General features: G+C 44.6%; 3 protein-coding genes across 4 annotated transcripts in view; 1 reads left to right on the forward strand and 2 right to left on the reverse strand.

Moving 5' to 3' along the window:
* rbbp5 (retinoblastoma binding protein 5) overlaps positions 1–10,722 on the reverse strand; it is an 11,194-nt gene extending 472 nt beyond the window's left edge. The window contains exons 1-14 of one of the 2 annotated variants that reach the window (XM_017450573.3): positions 10,568–10,722; positions 9,945–9,970; positions 9,020–9,192; positions 6,473–6,613; positions 6,166–6,328; positions 5,456–5,565; positions 4,614–4,733; positions 4,305–4,458; positions 3,980–4,051; positions 3,711–3,828; positions 3,478–3,547; positions 3,054–3,292; positions 866–943; positions 1–15 (exon numbers count right to left, since the gene is read on the reverse strand). The exon at positions 1–15 is cut by the window's left edge and continues 472 nt beyond it. In XM_017450573.3, the coding sequence (XP_017306062.1) occupies positions 1–15; positions 866–943; positions 3,054–3,292; positions 3,478–3,547; positions 3,711–3,828; positions 3,980–4,051; positions 4,305–4,458; positions 4,614–4,733; positions 5,456–5,565; positions 6,166–6,328; positions 6,473–6,613; positions 9,020–9,192; positions 9,945–9,970; positions 10,568–10,586 (1,498 nt within the window). In that variant the 5' untranslated portion in view covers positions 10,587–10,722. Of the gene's footprint in view, positions 16–778; positions 944–3,053; positions 3,293–3,477; positions 3,548–3,710; positions 3,829–3,979; positions 4,052–4,304; positions 4,459–4,613; positions 4,734–5,455; positions 5,566–6,165; positions 6,329–6,472; positions 6,614–9,019; positions 9,193–9,944; positions 9,971–10,567 lie in introns of both variants that reach the window. The other variant, XM_017450572.3, reaches the window with a different exon arrangement.
* A 1,813-nt stretch (positions 10,723–12,535) lies between these two features.
* zgc:153675 (transmembrane protein 263) lies at positions 12,536–14,832 on the reverse strand. Its single transcript, XM_017450575.3, has 3 exons — positions 14,672–14,832; positions 13,428–13,506; positions 12,536–13,076 (listed from the first exon to the last, which is right to left on the reverse strand). Exons 1-3 carry the CDS (start codon positions 14,678–14,680, stop codon positions 12,802–12,804), a joined length of 363 nt encoding a protein of 120 aa, XP_017306064.1. The 5' UTR covers positions 14,681–14,832; the 3' UTR covers positions 12,536–12,801.
* Positions 14,833–19,938: 5,106 nt separating this feature from the next.
* Positions 19,939–20,000, forward strand: part of dennd2db (DENN/MADD domain containing 2Db) — an 11,870-nt gene continuing 11,808 nt past the window's right edge. The window contains exon 1 of the mRNA XM_053674208.1: positions 19,939–20,000. This exon is cut by the window's right edge and continues 35 nt beyond it. The gene's annotated coding sequence lies outside the window, so the exon portion shown is untranslated.

Genomic DNA, 20,000 nt, shown 5'->3' on the forward strand with positions numbered 1-20,000 from the left:
AAGCCATGAGGGTTCCTGAAAAAACCACACACACACACACACACACACACACACACACACAGCACACACACACACACACACACACACACAGCACATATAAGGCAGGTGCGAGGCCCAAATCACTACATCAGCAGTTTGTGTGTGTGAGTGAGACAGAAGTGTTCTGATCAGGATTGAGTCTAATAACCACGAACAGGTCTGTCTGAGTGTAGAACCAGAACCGGTGAGTAAACAGGTCTGTTCCCATGAGGAACTGAGAAGCAGCTTCTATTCATCTAGCCTTCATTTCCTAATTAATCAGATTCAATATTTCATCATTAATTGGAGAGGCACTGACAAGTTAAAAACATCATAATTTAGCATCATGAGCTATCAAACACACAAGCGCACACACACACACACACACACACACACACACACACACACACACACACACACACACACACACAGGTGTGAAGGGAGAGCGGTACAGGAGCGGAGCAGGAAGGACAGGGAGCAAGCTGGAAGTAACTGCAAATAGGCACAGGAAGTGCACTCACACAGGAAGTTACTAGAACTTTTCTGAAAAAGCAACTCCAACATGGAGAGAAAACCCGCCCCTTCACACAGAATGAGGGTGGAGAAACTCAGCTTTAGAGACAAGACTTATTCCATAACTGCCCTTGTTCTTCATTTTTGTTTAAGCTCAGCCCAGGAGGCGGGGTTTGCATCTGTGCTTGATAAGGCATTGGCTGGAAGCAAGCATGTAGCAAGGATCAAAGGTTGGGCGTAGTCTTACCCTTTAGTCCCGGCCCGTCCAACTCCGCCCCTCTGTCTCTCTCTCTGTCGAACAGTTTGGGTCTAAACGCCGAATCTTTCTCTTTACCTTTCGATCCCTTCGGACGGCCAGCCGCCTTCTTCTTCGACTTCCCATCTCCCTTCACCCCCAACAACGGGTGCACCTCTGAGAGACAGACGGGGGTGGGGGGCGAGAGACAGACAGGGAGAGGGGGAGAGAGAGGGAGTCAGAGATACAGAACAGTGACAGATCTTACACAATCCAAGCTCGGTGATCACGAGCTCGCCACAGAGAAAGACAGACACAAACAAACATGGCTTCCACAGGAGGGTGTGTGACTAAGGAGGAGGGTGTGTGACTGATTGTAAGAGTGGTGAGGATGAAGGTGAGGGTGAAGGTGAAGATGAAGGTGAGGGTGAAGATGAGGGTGAGGGTGAAGATGAGGGTGAAAGTGAGGATGAGGGTGAAGGTGAAGACGAGGGTGAGGGTGAAGGTGAAAGTGAGGAGGAAGGTGAAGATGAGGGTGAAAGTGAAGATGAGGGTGAAAGTGAGGATGAGGGTGAAGGTGAAGACGAGGGTGAGGGTGAAGGTGAAAGTGAAGATGAGGGTGAAGGTGAAGACGAGGGTGAGGGTGAAGGTGAAAGTGAGGATGAGGGTGAAGGTGAAAGTGAGGATGAAGGTGAGGGTGAAGATGAGGGTGAGGGTGAAGATGAGGGTGAAAGTGAGGATGAGGGTGAAGGTGAAGACGAGGGTGAGGGTGAAGGTGAAAGTGAGGAGGAAGGTGAAGATGAGGGTGAAAGTGAAGATGAGGGTGAAAGTGAGGATGAGGGTGAAGGTGAAGACGAGGGTGAGGGTGAAGGTGAAAGTGAGGATGAGGGTGAAGGTGAAAGTGAGGATGAAGGTGAGGGTGAAGGTGAGGGTGAAAGTGAGGATGAGGGTGAAGGTGAAGACGAGGGTGAGGGTGAAGGTGAAAGTGAGGATGAAGGTGAAGGTGAGGATGAAGGTGAGGATGAAGATGAGGATAAGGGTGAGGATGAAGGTGAGGATGAGGGTGAAGGTGAGGGTGAAGATGAGGGTGAAAGTGAGGGTGAAAGTGAGGATGAGGGTGAGGATGAAGATGAGGATGAATGTGAAAGTGAGGGTGAAGGTGAGGATGAAGGTGAGGAAGATGAGGATAAGGGTGAGGATGAAGGTGAAGATGAGGGTGAAAGTGAGGATGAGGGTGAGGATGAAGATGAGGATGAATGTGAAAGTGAGGGTGAAGGTGAGGATGAAGGTGAGGATGAAGATGAGGATAAGGGTGAGGATGAAGGTGAAGATGAGGGTGAAAGTGAGGATGAGGGTGAGGATGAAGATGAGGGTGAAGGTGAGGATGAAGGTGAAAGTGAGGGTGAAGGTGAAGGTGAGGATGGAGATGAGGGTGAACATGAGGGTGAAGATGAGGATGAGGGTGAGACAGAGACACACTTGCTCCTTCACCCTAACCTTCCGGAACACGAGAAAAATACCTGGAAAAGTTCTCTAAGCTCTGACTAGTTTTCCAACCCATCAGAAACAATCCGAATGCAGGTGCTACGGGGGTGGAGTCCAAATGCAGGTGCTACTAGGGGTGGAGTCACACACCTGCTGCAGCCAAATTAATCTCCGAGCTGCACATGCTCAGAAACCCCTGCTGTTTACTTATTTTTGTTATTATTACTATTTTTTAATTCTATTATTATTATTTTTTTAAAACTCCTTTCTTCTCTATATTGAGATTTGGCAGAACTGGATGTAAACAATCAAGACGTTTGAATTAAAATGAGAGAAGAATTTAATCAACTTTAATCTAACGTCAATTACTGACCACCATCACATTACTAAATACCGAACAATTAACAAACCTGAGAGACAGGGAGAGAAAGACAGGGGAGGGAGAGAGAGAGAGAGACAGGGGGGAGAGAGACAGGGGGGAGAGAGACAGGGGGGAGAGAGACAGGGGAGGGAGAGAGAGAGACAGGGGGGAGAGAGACAGGGAGAGAAAGACAGGGGAGGGAGAGAGAGAGAGACGGGGGGAGAGAGACACAGACAGGGGGGAAAGAGACAGGGAGAAAAAGACAGGGGAGGGAGAGAGAGACAGGGGGGAGAGAGACAGGGAGAGAGAGACAGGGGAGGAAGAGAGAGAGACAGGGGGGAGAGAGACACAGACAGGGGGGACAGAGACAGGGAGAGAGAGACAGGGACAGAGAGAGACAGGGGAGGGAGAGAGACACAGACGGGGGAGAGATGCTCTCACCATCACTGGGGACGCCCTGCAGTTCAATGGTTGTAGTACGAGCTTTCTTTTTGGGCGGAGCTCCATCAGCGGACGGCTGTCTCTGTTTCTTGTCTGTGGAGGTGTTGTGGGCGGAGCCATCCTCAGGGGTGGAGCCTTGACCATCAGGAGGTGGGCCGAACGGGTTCTCCTCAGGATCCTCCACCTCAGGAGCGATGGGTAAATACAGGAGTGCCTTATAGTCCTCCAGCTCCTCATCACTAACACACACACACAGTTGGCAACAGCGTTGTCATGGTTACAGAGTGCAGTGTCACATTATCTATTTTTGTCAGTACTAACAGGTCCAGGCAGTGAAGATAGAGCAGCGATGATGATGATGATTATGATGATGATGATTATTATTATTATTATTATTGTTATTATTATTATTATTATTACTGACCTGCTACAGAAGGCTGGTATGGGATCAACAGAGGTCACGTCCACCTCCTCATCCTCAGCAGCATTTGCTCCTAACACACACACACACACACACACACACACACACACACACACACACACACACACCTAAGTTATTCAGGTCTTTTCAGGCTTCAACTTATTTGATTGTCACAGTGACGTGATTTGTGCATGCGGTAACGTGTGTATGTGTGTGTGTGTGTGTGTGTGTGTAACCTGTCTGTTCTGGTTCACTCTTGTCCTCATCCTCGATGTCGAACTCCGATTCTCTCTCCTCGTATTCCACGTTCTCATCCAGCTCTTTGAAGTCGGGGGCGAAGGCGCTCCAGTTCTCCTACAGAACCCGAGAAAACCCAGAGTAGAACAGTCACACCTTCACCACACCTTCACCACACCTTCACCACACCTTCACCTCTAATAATAAACTACTGTCCATTCAGGAGGGAGTCAGTAAGAGCTGTTCAGAGATTACTGCTTTCACCCACCACTTGGTTCTGAGCCCAGATGGAGACCACACCACTGGAGATGGAGGCGATGATCGGCCGCACAGGATGCCACTGTACGCGCACACACACACAGACACACACACACACACACACCCACACACAGGACAGAGCAGAAATAAAACAGGCATTTATAAACATTTTAATAATTTTTTGTTCCTTTCAACAGAAATGTTTTTTAAGAAATCATGTTTCAAGTTCTGAAAAAGGTTCCTGTTAAACACTCTCCAGTTCTCTTCCCTGTCAGGACAAAAGGGATCAACTGGACACATGAACACCTAAGACTGTGTGTGCGTGTGTGTCTCACCGCTACATCCAGCAGAAGCTCTCCCCGTGTGCCGTGGAGGATCTTCACCAGGTTCCCGATGCTTTTCTCCCAGATGTAGAGAGCGTGCTGACGAGCTGAACCTGCCACAATGTACTCACCATCACCCGAGAAACAGCACCGCTTCCATGGAGTCCTGTACACACACACAGTATATGATGTCAGAGACAATCAGACAGACAAGTTTGTGTGTGAAATATATTTTATAATGTGTATATATGTGTATACATACGTGTGAGTATGTGTGTGTGTGACAGAGAGACAGAGAGAGAGTGAGAGAGAGTGAGAGACCTGTTAACAAGGTCCTGTAGTTTTTGCATGGGTTCTGGTTCTCCGTCTCTCCCACAGGTCAGAATCTCTCTGCCATCATACACTCTGATAATGCGATCTGCTGTGTTAATCAGGAAACAGCTGGAGAGGAGAGAGAGAGGGAGAGAGGGAGAGTGAGAGAGAGACAGGGAGGGAGAGAGAGAGGGGGAGGGAGAGAGAGGGAGAGGGGGTGAGAGGGAGAGAGGGAGAGAGAGAGAGGGAGAGATAGAGGGGGAGAGAGAGAGAGAGAGAGAGGGAGGGAGGGAGGGAGAAAGAGAGGGGGGGAGACAGAGGGAGGGAGAGAGAGAGAGAGAAAGAGAGAGAGGGAGCGAGAGAGAGAGAGGGATAGAGAGAGGGAGGGAGAGAGAGAGGGGGAGAGAGAGAGAGAGAGAGGGAGGGAGGGAGGGAGAAAGAGAGGGGGGGAGACAGAGGGAGGGAGAGAGAGAGAGAGAAAGAGAGAGAGGGAGCGAGAGAGAGAGAGGGATAGAGAGAGGGAGGGAGAGAGAGAGGGGGAGAGAGAGAGAGAGAGGGAAGGAGGGAGGGAGAAAGAGAGGGGGGGAGACAGAGGGAGGGAGAGAGAGGTTAATCTGTTCCTCCTTCAGGGGCTCGTGTGTATGAATGATCTGTGAAACCCCGAATAACTGTATCTCACTCACACACACACACACACACACGATAATAAAGAAAGAGAGCTGAGAAATCACAGGAACCTGTACATTAACAATATACATATCCTTACATGTCCGGGAGTGTGTGTGTGGTTGTGTGTGTATGTGTGTGTGGGTGTGTGTGGATATAACAGGGTGGATATTAGGTGGACTCACCTGCCCTTACGTGCGAACTCAATGGATTTGATGGCGGTGGAGTTGCTGGTGCCTGTAGTCACTCTGAACGACGCCACCAGGTCCTGAGTGCTCGTGTTCAACACCAAAATCTGTCACGATAAACAGACAAGTGTGTGTGTGTGTGTGTGTGAGAGAGAGAATCGGTGTGTGCAGATAATCCTTACTGGACTGATGTGGTTGGAGTCTCCTACATCTTCCCTACATCTCTCATACAGCTCCCCAACATCTCCCCAACATCTCTCATACATCTCCCCAACATCTCTCATACATCTCCCCAACATCTCTCATACATCTCCCCAACATCTCCCCTACAGCGAGACCGGCTCTGATCAGTTTTTGACGTGTTCTGACTGTGCGTTGGGCATGTTGTTCTGACTGTGTTGGGTGTGTATGTTGGGCATGTTGTTCTGACTGTGTTGGGTGTGTATGTTGGGCATGTTGTTCTGACTGTGTTGGGTGTGTATGTTGGGCATGTTGTTCTGACTGTGTTGGGTGTGTATGTTGGGCATGTTGTTCTGACTGTGCATTGGGTGTGTGCGTTGGGCGTTTTCTGACTGCGCGTTGGGCGTGTTCTGACTGCGCGTTGGGCGTGTTCTGACTGCGCGTTGGGCGTGTTCTGACTGCGCGTTGGGACTGTGCGTTGGCCGTGTTCTGACTGCATTGGGCGTGTGTGTCGGTCGTGTTCTGACCTTGCCCTTGGCATTTCCTGTGTAAATAAATTCGCCCCTCCTGTCGAACGACGCCACCACGTTCAGGTCCGAGTCGTCGTCCACCGGAAGGACCACATGTTTGGAGTCTGACAGTGTGAGGAGCACCGGAGCCGACTTCATTGGACACACCAGCACCTTGTCTCTAACACACACACACACACACACACATACTTACTTGTGAGTGTCCATCAAGTCATCATGCAGTAACTCGTGATTGGCTGAGATGTACAAGAGCGATAGAAGTGAAAGAAGTGATGAGATCAGACAGGAAGTGGGCGGAGCTTACGCGTCTCTGGGGTGGTACTGCAGTTTGAGGATGGGGGAGGGGAAGCGGAACCTCTGATCACAGTCTCCGGTCAGGACGTCCCACTGAGACACAATGTTATCTGTGGACGCACTGACCAGTTTGTGTCCATCTCGACTCCAACTGCTCAACACACACACGCACACTATCAGTATTTAAATCAATCAATCACAAAACGTGCCGGTAGACACACACACATACATACAAACTAGGGATGTCACAAGAACCGATAATTTGGTACCTAGTCGGTACCAACACTGTTAATAGGTGACAGTACTCGTTTTTCCTGGAGTAGCATAGGTACCATTTGTAATGAAAGTACCACAGTTGCAATTCTTCCGGACCTGAAGGGGGCAGCAAATACGCGCAAGTGTTTTAGTCGGTCCACAAGTGGTGAAGAAGAAGAACTACAAGCACAAGGGGAAAAACTGCAGAAGTTTAGCTCCGCCCCCGACTGGTTGAAAGGAAAAGTGGTATGGAATATGGAAATACTTGGCATTCGAGGCGGATAAAAACGGACATATAATTGACGCTGTGAAGCCGGTGTGCGGCCGATGCTATCGTTCATTTCAGACACAGCGAGGAAACACCTGGAATTTGGTGAAGCGGCTGAAAGACGGTGCTGTATTATGTTTGTTGAAGCAGCAGCGTTGTGGCGTGAAACCAGCGAACGTTACACTCCATGTAATGTTAGCGATAGCCTGTTATTGTTAACGACGCTAACGCATCGCAGTGTTATAAACTTCCTCCTAATGTTCCTCCATCATCGCCATTCAGCCCGGGTCCTGTCAGAGACATGTAGCCTCATGTCACTAATAATTATTGTTCATGCTTTTAATAAAACTTTCTGTCCTGACACCAAATCAGTGAATTTAAACTAATGCTGCATTCGGAGTACAAGGTGTGTGTGTGTGTGAGAGAGAGTTTAGGAGTGCACCTCCACTCATTGTCAGACAGTGTTTGATAACTGAAATACCCAACCCCCCTCTCTTTTTGCCAGTATCAGCCAGAGGAGGATGTCCTCCAGCAGACCTGCAAACTGAGAAGAGGTGAAAAAGGTGAGAGAGATATATATATATATATATATATATATATCTCTGCGTGTTCTCCCCGTGCTGCGGGGGTTTCCTCCGAGTACTCCGGCTTCTTCCCCCAGTCCATGCATGGTAGGCTGACTGGCGTGTCTAAAGTGTCGCAGTGTATGAATGGGTGTGTGAGTCTGTCCAGGGTGTACCCCGCCTTGTGCCCCATGCTCCCTGGGATAGGCTCCAGGTTTCCCGTTACCCTGAAGGACAAGCGGTATAGAAGATGGATGGATTATATATATATATATATATAAAATCTCAGTGTATAAGACCAAGGTGAAGCTCATACACAAATATTAAAAACCCAACTGTTGTTTCACGACTTTGAAGAAAAAAAGGTTTCATAAATTTTACATCTCTAAATTAAATACATTAGCAAATACTGAGCATGTTAACACATAACCATGGTCAACACGATCACTGATTAAAACACAGAGGGTCTTTTTCATTACGTGTTTGTTTTTATTCCCCTAGAAAACTTTCTATAACGACAGACGTTAAAATCAGACAGAAATACGGATGCAGTGAGAGTTTTAAACTCAGCAAAACTGACTGACGTTGGCTTACGTGCTAACAAGCAGACCAACAGGTTGGGAAAAGTTTGATGGGGTAACGTTAGGGAAAAAACATATCACGAGGCGCCGCACCAAAGATGTATTGGGAAAAAGGTCGCGACACCTCGAGAGACGTCTGTGGTCTCACTCCAGTGTATGGGAAATTAGCAGATTTCCGATTCACATTTAGCGCCTAAAACGCATGAAAAACGCTTGCGCTCCCATGGAGTCTGCTGTTGCTAAGCAACGAGGAAGTTTTAGCACAGGATGGATTTACAGCACCCCAAATCCCTTGCAGAAGCTCTGCTACTAGGTTTATTTATGGAGAAGAGAGAAAAAAACCTTGTGCTTGGGCGCACCCCACCCTTCAATCACGTAGAAAACCCGGAGAATTTCACCAACTAATCCAACCGCTCCGTGAGATTCAAAGCCTAGTTCAGAGTGGACAAAGAGAAAGGGTGAAGCTGATTGGTGGGTTCTTGTCACATGACCTGCGGTGCACTTGCGAAATTCTGAAAAGTTGGGATTTTCCATCTTGAAAAATGAGCACGTCGCACAGCATGAGCGCGTCTACATGTATTATAATGAATAAGAGAACGGGCCCTTATTGTGCTTCCAGTTTCTACCCCCACCAAAAAAAACTCTGTGGATCTACACGATTCACGTAAATGACATATTTTGTTTCAAAACGGCGAATTTCGCTGAAAAGCGACTAGTGTGCAGGTATGTCCAGGAGAGTTTTTAATTTCATTTTTACACTTTTATACCACACCGTGGTATCGACTCTGGTATGGAGTATCGTGTACTTTTGGTAGTATCAGTACCGACTACTAGATTTTTGGTATCGTGACATCTCTAACACACACACACACACACACACACACACACACCAGAGTGAGCAGACAGGGTGGATGTGTGCGCTGATGATCTTGGCGATGCCGCGTGTGAGGAAGTCCCAGATGACGATGCGTCCATCGTTACAGCCGACAGCGAGCAGCGTCCCCCAGCGGTTAAAGGTGCAGGTCAGAGCCATGCTGATACAGTCCAGCGTACCGTCCGCTTCCTGTTAAACATCCCGTCACACACACACACACACACATTAACAAGACACTGACAAACAGCACGACTAAACAGTCAACAAAAACGCTACCAATGAACACTCATCATCACCACCACCACCATGATGATGAACTAAACACACGTGACTAATAAACACTGCAGTGCGTACTCAACACAACTAAACACACGTGACTAATAAACACTGCAGTGCGTACTCAACACAACTAAACACACGTGACTAATAAACACTGCAGTGCGTACTCAACACAACTAAACACACGTGACTAATAAACACTGCAGTGTGTACTCAACACAACTAAACACACGTGACTAATAAACACTGCAGTGTGTACAGAGCTCTCTGCAGTCTTTAACTCAGCAGGGTTTCAGCTTCCATGCTACTCTTACACCCTGAACTATCCAGCACGTTCCTCTGTGTAGATAATTAACACGTGGTGTTCAGTGTGAAATCTACACATGGTTCCCGGGTCAGTTCCTAGCATACAGAAGCCACTCCATGATCTTATTTGCGTTCGGATCCTGTCCGACCGCGTCACGTTTCTCTCCATCCTGCTCCCACAACGTTACAGCCCCAAAGACCTGCTGTTCCTCTCCAAACCCTGCTCTGATCAGACCTTCATCACTGAGGAGACGAGTGAGTAACCTGTTACACACGTCCCACTCATACACTGATCAACACGTCTGATCAACACCACAAATGCAGGTGAAGACCTCAGCTCAGGTCACACTCCTTACCTCGGGGTAGTTCTGCCCGAACGACTCTGCAACACAAAAACACACAACATATTTTTTCTGTACTGGTGGAATAAAGTTGTGAATCCACTTTGATGTGAAATAATGACGCATATAAATTAAACTTAATTAGTATTAAACAGCTGTTTTAAAAATGCACTTTTCAGTCGGAGGAAATGTTCAGGCACAGATATATTTACAGAACACAGGTACAGAATTATTTAATGAACTGATCAGCACTGCTCTGGTAACTTTTCACACTTATCTCTAAATAAATGTTTTCATTGATGTTTAAGATCATTTCCATCTGTTTACAAACAAGGCAATAAATTGGAGCACGTAGATAAATTATTTCCCACCCGCATTTCGGAAAATCCCGCCTTCTTTTCTAGGATTGGCTACAAAAATCCCGCCTCCTGTCCTATAATTGGCTGATATTCAGATTACCACGGAATCTGAGCGCTGAACCGTGAAACCAGCCAATGAAGGTGCAGGAGGCGGGGCCTGTCCGAATCCAGGTGTAAGGAAAAAAATATATCGCTAGGCTATCGCTAGTTTAGCTCGGTTAGCTAGCACACATATAAAACATTCTCTGAAAGGGGAAATGCAGCGCGAGACACACTCACCGAGCAATTCAAGATTCATCGCTGCTTTGTATCTACAAACAAAACAGCAAAAACGAATAAATATTTATATATAATCACTTATCGAAACCGTAACGGAATAAAAAAAAAAGCAGCCGCAAACAGTTTTTTTTTTTTTTTTTTTTTTTTTAAATCATTCAAAATGGTCGGAGACGAGAGCGCGACTGGCGCGCGACTTCAGCGAAGGACCCCAAAACAGAGTGTCCGTGAAAGTGCCTGAGCGGAAATGCGGACGGATCAACGAGAAAACCTATATATGTATATGTAATACACAAAATACTGAATTAATCATAATATTCAGCCGTACAAGTAAAAACTAAAGCTCATGGTTATAAAATAACAGCAACAATGTCCTTATTTAACGTCCTAACATACTATTTACCACAAGTTTTTCGACACATGGAGCCTCATTTATAAAACTGCACGGAATCCAGAGTGACAATGTACGTGTGCACAAAACCCCCTCAGGCTTATAAAAGCTTCCGTACACACACACCTACACCTACCTGTACTTTTGTGTGTGTGTGTGTGTGTGTTAGTATGGTATATTTTCAAAAGCAAATGGTACATGCAAGAAATCAAAATGAGATCTAATCATTTCTCAGAGCAATGTCACTGTCTACACCTGCTTAGAGATATTGAGTCTGTACACAAATCAGGAAAATAGAAACTTGAAGAAAATGAAGCTGGCTGAGATGGGGCCTCAGTTATAGAGAAGATACGAGGAAAGAAACAGGATTGGGTCGAGCTGACAGAAATGAGATGAATGTTTTAGTACTGTATGAAAGCAGGAGCACCGATTGTCAGATGATCTGCAGACATCTCGGCTTTTGTGATCTTTCAATAAAAAGTCATTTTTAACATCTAGAACCCCTTGACTCAGAGAGGTTTTATTTTTGCAAAGGTGATTTTCCACAACAGTGTTCCTGTATCTCCTCCTGAAGGACTGAAGTGTTATGGTGCCAGGACAGATCCTCATAGATGTGAACACCCAGGAACAAGCTGGAGACATGCCCTACTTCAGTCCTACTGATGTAGATGGGAGAGTTTCTGCTGTGTTTGGATCTCCTACAGCAGGGGCGTCCAATCTTATCCGCAAAGGGCCGGTGTGGCTGCAGGTTTTCATTCCAACCAAGCATGAACACACTTGATTCCACCTGTTTAATCAGGTGATCTTGGCTTTCAATAGACTCAGGTGTGGCTCCTGCTTGGTTGGAATGAAAACTTGCACCCACACTGGCCCTTTCTGGATAAGATTGGATACCCCTGTCCTACAGGATAGATAACGTGATTACAGTTTGGTGCATTTCCCCGGTGTGGTCACTCAAATATTACGTTTTAAAATCATGGGCTGCAGGGAGTTATCCCAGGCACTAATGTTACTTAGCCACCATGCTATAGGAGTAGATTTAGTGTGAATTTCCAGTGACCTGTTCTGGAATCAGCGAAAAGGTATCAAAAACTAGGCTAATGATTTAGCGTATAGTCTTTTATACAGACAGTAAATACACGGTGAGAGTGGAAACAACACAGAACCACCCACAACATCAACATCGCCCTCAGGTCTGTGATCAATTACTTTAAAAAAGTCTCAGAATGACTAAAACAACACAGTCGTTACACTTAGCATCCAGCGATAACAGCAGTTCAGCCATAATATTGAAAAATGCCAGTACTACATCACGACTTGTGATCTCAGAGGAAATTAGTGTGTGTGAGGTAGAAAACGTCTCAGGAGTGAAATGTTCATGTGGAGTTTCCTCACAGGACGTGAACACAGGAAAAAAACACCTAAAAATACAGATTATTTTCTGAAGAACATCACTGTCATAAACCACACAGGGTTCTACACACCAGAACAGGGTTCTACAGAAACAGAAATGTAATAATAATAATAATAATAATAAATAAAGTCAATTAGTTTAAAAATCATAAAACTCCAGAGAAATGTTTCTATTAAAGTCATTTAAAGATTTATTACAGTCTGGAAGAGACAGCAACATCCAACCTGAACACACACACACACACACACACACACACACACTCTTCACAGACAGACTCTGTCAGTAACAGGAAGTGAAACAACACCAGCATGTTAAAGCTCAAAGTCAGAAAGAATAAAAATAATGAAGCGATAACGTCTGTGTGGGTGAAGTAACACAGATTTAGTGTTTGTCCTGCACGTCTCAGTCCATCGTTTCTCCTCGCCTTCGTCCTCACTCCGCTTTGTCCTTCCTCTTGCCTGTAAATGGAACTTTACTGGCCACCGTGGACACGCCCCCTGTGACTGCCAAGACTCCGCCCTTCACTAGTCCGACACCCACAGAAGGCACGGCGCCGACGGCCGATTTGGTGATCTCCAGGCCTTTCCCGCCCAACCAGGTGACTCCTCCTACGGTTGCCCCGACGACACCCTTGGTGACATTGAAGACACCCCCGGTGACACGCCACAGGACTCCGGGTGCCGTGGCAACACGCTCCTTACTGTCATCTGCAACAGCCAGAGAACCAGCTTACTGTGTGTGTGTGTGTGTGTGTGTGTGTGTGTGTGGTAAGCACAGCAAGTCATTTCATCATTTATCTAATGATCTATTATTAAAGTTCCACATCAGTGTCAGCATTATTATAAACACATCGAGTGTATTGCATCATTAACCCTTTAACACAAACACAGCAACTCCAGGGGAACTGTGCGTGTGTGTGTGTGTGTGTGTCTCCGAGCAACAGTCAGTGCCCCGACACACACAGCAATAACACTGCTCTACAGATTGCTCAACCCTAAACAGCTTATTTATAACTCTGTGTGTGTATGAGTGTGTGTGTGTGAGTGTGTGTGAGTTACCTGTGGTATTTTCGGTCCCAGGTTCATGTGTGTCTCGCTCTAGTGCACTGACGCTGTGCTGCGCCTCACTGTTTACACTCTGCGTGCACACACACACACACACACACACACACATGTTGGTTAATGTAATGATGTTGTGACAGTATTGTTCGCAAACTTTTTGGTATAAACTCCACTGCACTACACATGATCCTAAAGCCACGTCCACGAATAGTACCCATTGCTGTAACCATGGAAACAGAACAAGCTGCTCAGGCTCTTCTCACTTCTCTAAAGTTTCCTGATTCTGTTCATCTTATCATCGCTTTATCAAACACATTAAATCCACAGTTTTATACCGGTAGTGTTTTATCAGCTGGTGCTGGATCTCGATACTGATTGGTTCACTTCGACACACGAAACTTTTTACAGAAGAATTCTCTGGAGTTGATAAAGACAGAGAGAAAGTTCTAGAACCAAGGCTGCTGTTCTGCTCTGTAAGGGCTGTTTAGGAGACATCCGCCTTACACTGCTGTTCCCCACGGGATAGTTTCATTTCTCTGCATACCCGCTGCCTACCTAGGGACACTCTTCCTGGATAAAACACAGCCGAATAACACTGTCCTGCTCTCACCATAACCTCAGTGTGTTTGTGTGTGTGTTTAGTTTTATTTTGATATATTTATACACTGGGAATGATTTGAGTGAATCATTCCCAGTGTATAAATATATTAATATATTGTGGAGAGAAAACAAGTCGATTTTAAATACACAAGAATAGAAAATTAAACCTGCCTGCTTCAGATGAAGAACGTGACTTAACTATAATAATTTTCATTTAAATAGTAAATAAGTTAAATAAATAATTAACTACATAATGTTCTATTACAGTTTTTATATGTTATATATATATATATATATATATATATATATATATATATATATATATATATATATAATATAATTTTATATATATGTGTATATATATATGTGTATATATATTAGCCCCTGATTAAGCTAATGTCCAATACAACAAGAAAACACATCATAGTTTAAAAAAGAAAAAATCCCACTCTTTTCATTCAGGATTTGTTGTTGTTGTTGTTGTTGTTGTTATTCAGAGATGCATCATGTACTAAACTTCAGCTGTAGATTGAATAAAGTGTCTAATCATCACTGATTTGTTCCTGTAACAGAGGATCAGTTTAAACCCGCGGTACCTTTAGGTCTGAGGAAAGCAGAAGTTCAGAGAAATCACTTTTTACCTTCACCATAGTTCCTGCAGCTTTATGGAGCGGATCCTCTGAGGGTCAGCGTGCAGTCCGTCCGATTCATCTAAACCGACTCACCGAGTTATTCCATTAAACACTCGGGAGTCTCTCTCTCTCTCTCTCTCTCTCTTTGCCGACGTGGCGCTGTTTTCTCTCGGTCTCTCTCTCCTCCAACCCGGATCTTGCGTCATCCCTGAACTATTGATGCGCGAATCGGTTATTTTATAAACAACTCTCTGAGTGAATCGGTTCGCTCCCAAATTTGATCGACAACAGAGCCTCTGGAGTTATATACCACAGTGTTATATACCACTGTGTTATATACCGCAGTCTTATATACCGCAGTGCTATATACCGCAGTGCTATATACCGCAGTGTTATATACCGTAGTGTTATATATCGCAGTGTTATATACCGCAGTCTTATATACCGCAGTGTTATATACCGCAGTGTTAGATACCGCAGTGTTATATACCGCAGTGTTATATACCGCAGTGTTATATACCGCAGTCTTATATACCGCAGTCTTATATACCGCAGTGTTATATACCGCAGTGTTATATACCGCAGTGTTAGATACCGCAGTCTTATATACCGCAGTGTTATATACCGCAGTGTTATATACCGCAGTCTTATATACCGCAGTCTTATATACCGCAGTGCTATATACCGCAGTGTTATATATCGCAGTGTTATATACCGCAGTCTTATATACCGCAGTGTTATATACCGCAGTGTTATATATCGCAGTGTTATATATCGCAGTGTTATATACCGCAGTGTTATATATCGCAGTGTTATATGCCAGTGTTATATACCATAGTGTTATATACCGCAGTGTTATATACCGCAGTGTTATATACCGCAGTCTTATATACCGCAGTCTTATATACCACAGTGTTATATGCCAGTGTTATATACCGCAGTGTTATATACCGCAGTGTTATATACCACAGTGTTATATGCCAGTGTTATATACCACAGTGTTATATGCCAGTGTTATATACCGCAGTGTTATATACCGCAGTGTTATATACCGCAGTGTTATATACCGCAGTGTTATATACCGCAGTGTTATATACCGCAGTGTTATATACCGCAGTCTTATATACCGCAGTCTTATATACCGCAGTGTTATATACCACAGTGTTATATGCCAGTGTTATATACCACAGTGTTATATACCGCAGTGTTATATACCACAGTGTTATATGCCAGTGTTATATACCACAGTGTTATATGCCAGTGTTATATACCGCAGTGTTATATACCGCAGTGTTACATACCGCAGTGTTACATACCGCAGTGTTACATACCGCAGTGTTATATACCGCAGTGTTATATACCGCAGTGTTAGATACCGCAGTGTTAGATACCGCAGTGTTACATACCGCAGTGTTACATACCGCAGTGTTAGATACCGCAGTGTTATATACCGCAGTGTTATATACCGCAGTGTTATATATCGCAGTGTTAGATACCGCAGTGTTATATACCGCAGTGTTATATACCGCAGTGTTATATACCACAGTGTTATATGCCAGTGTTATATACCGCAGTGTTATATACCGCAGTGTTAGATACCGCAGTGTTATATACCGCAGTGTTATATACCGCAGTGTTATATACCACAGTGTTATATGCCAGTGTTATATACCGCAGTGTTATATACCGCAGTGTTATATACCGCAGTGTTATATATCGCAGTGTTAGATACCGCAGTGTTATATACCGCAGTGTTAGATACCGCAGTGTTATATACCGCAGTGTTATATACCGCAGTGTTATATATCGCAGTGTTATATACCACAGTGTTATATACCGTAGTGTTATATACCGTAGTGTTATATATCGCATTGTTATATACTGCGGTGTTATACATCGCAGTGTTATGTATCATACCTGGTTGGTAATTGAACTGGTTTGAGACCAGTACACTCTGTGTTTAGTTTTACTATTGACACAAATGAAAGTGCTCTATCTTATATGATTAAAGATAATTGTTGTTATGTAAATAAAATTACAGAATGAAAGCATAAATGTAAGTTAGTGTAAAGCATGACCCGAAATAAAAAACTAAACCATTATTTCTAGATGCTTTTCTGAGAGTCGAATAAAATGTATCATATTTCAGAGAATCGTTCAAAAGAACCGAATGAGTAAAACGAGTCATAACGGACCTCGCATATTCAGGACACACACACACACACACACAGACGCACGCACGCACGCGCAAACACACACATACACACGTACACTCGCTCTCTCACTCACTCACACACACTCTCTCTCTCTCTCTCTCTCTCTCTCTCTCTCTCTCTCTCTCTCTCTCTGAATCAGCTCTGATTTACTGATTACACTCCCACCGAGTCTGAAAACCTGTGTATATTATCCTCACTGCATTTTAAAGAATTTAAAAAGTGTTATTAGGAACTACTTTAGTAAATATAGTACTACCCATACCAAACTTTCTAAGACAGTAAAGCAAGTCAGAAATGGAAGGCCAGCAGGTGGCGCTGTTGCTTCAGTATAGATGAGTAGATGAGCGTAGTACACCTCCTCAGTGTTATTGTCAGTGCAGTCACACAGGGGCTACAGCTGAGACTTCACTGGAGAATAAGATTCGGTTCGGTTATGAGTTAAGGTTTGGGTCACGGTGGATCCAGAGTGTGTTTTATTTGTCACATGCAAAGAGATTATACACACTGCAGAGTATCCATCGAACCATCAGGATTGTGTGAGGAAACAGGAGAACCTGGAGAACCCAGAGGAACCCACAAGGACATGGGGAGAACATGTGAAAGTTCACACACACACACACACACACACACACACACACACACACACACACACACACACACACAGAGGGATTCTTTAAGACCCCGAAAATGAGCATTGATTTGGTATAAAGGTGTTTCACGCTTAGTTTAATAAATAATGCACACTTTCAACCATGGTGTGTTTGTAAAGTTGGATCAGTACTGGGGTACAGGCCTCCCAAAAAATCTTACTGAAGTACAGGACCAATGCATTCAATGCCAGTGACTTTGGGAGTAGTATTAATTTATTTATTTACCATCCATCCATCCATCTTCTAGGGTCACGGGGAACCTGGAGCCTATCCCAGGGAGCATCGGGCACAAGGCGGGGTACACCCTGGACAGGGTGCCAATCCATCGCAGGGCACACAATCACACACACATACACACACACACACACACACACACACACACACACCCATTCATACACTACTGACAATTTATACAAATTTAGCCAAAAAGCCTACCATGCATGTGTTTGGACTGGGGGAGGAAACCTGAGTACTCAGAGGAAACCCCCGCAGCACAGAGAGAACATGCAAACTCCGCACACACAGGGCCCCGGCGGGAAAAAGCCACCGTGCGCCCATTTATTTATTTACTTACATCATATTATGTAACACATATTAAAAGTGTAAACTTGTTTATGTATCAGAACTGGTTGCTGTTTGGTTGATGATAAACTCCATATTTTTCCACCTTGGAGCTGTGCTTCACCGTGATCATTTTAAACAATTACTAACAACATTAACTTCATCACTGCAAGTTTATATTGTATTTGATACTTGACCATGTCTAATTTCTATTCAAATTCCTGAAATAAACACACACAGTTATACACTCGGTTCAAAACCACAAGAGAAGAAATGATTTTTTGAAATACAAAGTGGGGACCTGAAATCCCATCCCAATAACACAGAAGTGACATGAAATATATAAAACAATAAATATATCAACATTTTCATTACATTTAAAATCCACCTTCTCCAATCCTCAGCCATCAGAGCCCCAAAAACTAATTCATTATGTTTATTTACACAAACACCAGACAATATCCTGGAAGAGGCCTGAAACTGTGAAATTAGCTTCTGGACCAGGGCTGTGTGATTCTGCTCCTGAGGGCCACTGCACTGTCCTGCAGAGTTCATCTCCATCCCTCATCACACACCTGAAACATCTCACCAGAGTCTGCAGGATCTCTTGGAAATGAAAGCAGGTGTGTACGATGTGAGTAAACTATACAATCTAACCCAAATCATTTCAAAAAGCTCGTGGGAGAATGCCAACTTGGAAGAGATAAGCAAGCATTCATTTAGCAGCTAACGAGCTAATGTTTTATAGATCATGTCTGTGCCAAGTAAATTAGATCTGCAAAACCGGATGTCCTGATCCAACTCAATCTAAATTCACACACTACACATTACCACTGAGATCAGTGTTAGTCTGGTCATTTCCTCTCCTCACCTACAGCGGTGTATGATACATGATCATCTGGCTGCAGCTCGAGGTTTCCATGGGGATGAATGAAGGGAGGAGGAGCACCGCGCGGGGGGCGGGGCTTATGATTGAAGAGGATGTGCAGGATGGTTTCACTTCAGCCTTCATGTTTTAAATCATTCAAATGATGTAAATGATAAAGTTCAGTGAAGTGGAAAGCCTACAGACAGATCTACTGTAATCTGCCATCACATAATGATTTATCAGCAACATTTTACTGGGGCTCATTCCCCTGCTTTCAACTAATGTACATTATTATTATTATTATTATTATTATTATTATTATTATTATTATTATTATTCCCAAAGTTCCACCTGGGGATCAAAAAATAGCATCTATCCATCTGTCTGTTTAGACTGAATCTACATCTGCAAAGGTTTCTGCAAAGCTGGCTTGTGACACAGTAGACTGGTAAATCTGCACTTGACTGAATAAATAAACAAACAATGAGTAAATAAATAAGCTTTACTCTAATCTTCGCTCTTATCTAAAGCAGGATGAACAAACAGGCGGGGTTAATTACAGGCCACGCCCCCGAGTGGGCGCTGTAGCGCATACACCACGCCCCCTACGCGCTGTGGTTTCTGTAGATGTGTGTGTCAAGTAGAGGCACACACTCATCGGACCTCCGTCAGCTCGCGCACACCTGAACCAGACTGAGGGGTTTAAAACCACAGCACGCGGTGAGTTAAAGCGGGTCTCTCTCTCTCTCACACACACTCACACTCACACACACACACACACACACACTCACACACACACTCACACTCACACACACACACACTCAGAAGGATACAAACAGCTTTTAATAGTGATCTTACAGAAGATAGGAGGAGCCTACTAATTAGTAGGGAGCACACTGTCAGGTGGAAGTTATAGTTATTTTAGGTTAAATTATCATCTGTGTGTGTGTGTGTGTGTGTGTGTGTGTGTGTGTGTGTATATGTCACAAAGCCACACCTCCCCCTTTGACCGTAACTGATGGGGAACAGATTCGGGGTGCGAG

The sequence above is a fragment of the Ictalurus punctatus genome, chromosome 21, assembly GCF_001660625.3.
Source record: "Ictalurus punctatus breed USDA103 chromosome 21, Coco_2.0, whole genome shotgun sequence".
Taxonomy (NCBI): Eukaryota; Metazoa; Chordata; class Actinopteri; order Siluriformes; family Ictaluridae; genus Ictalurus; species Ictalurus punctatus.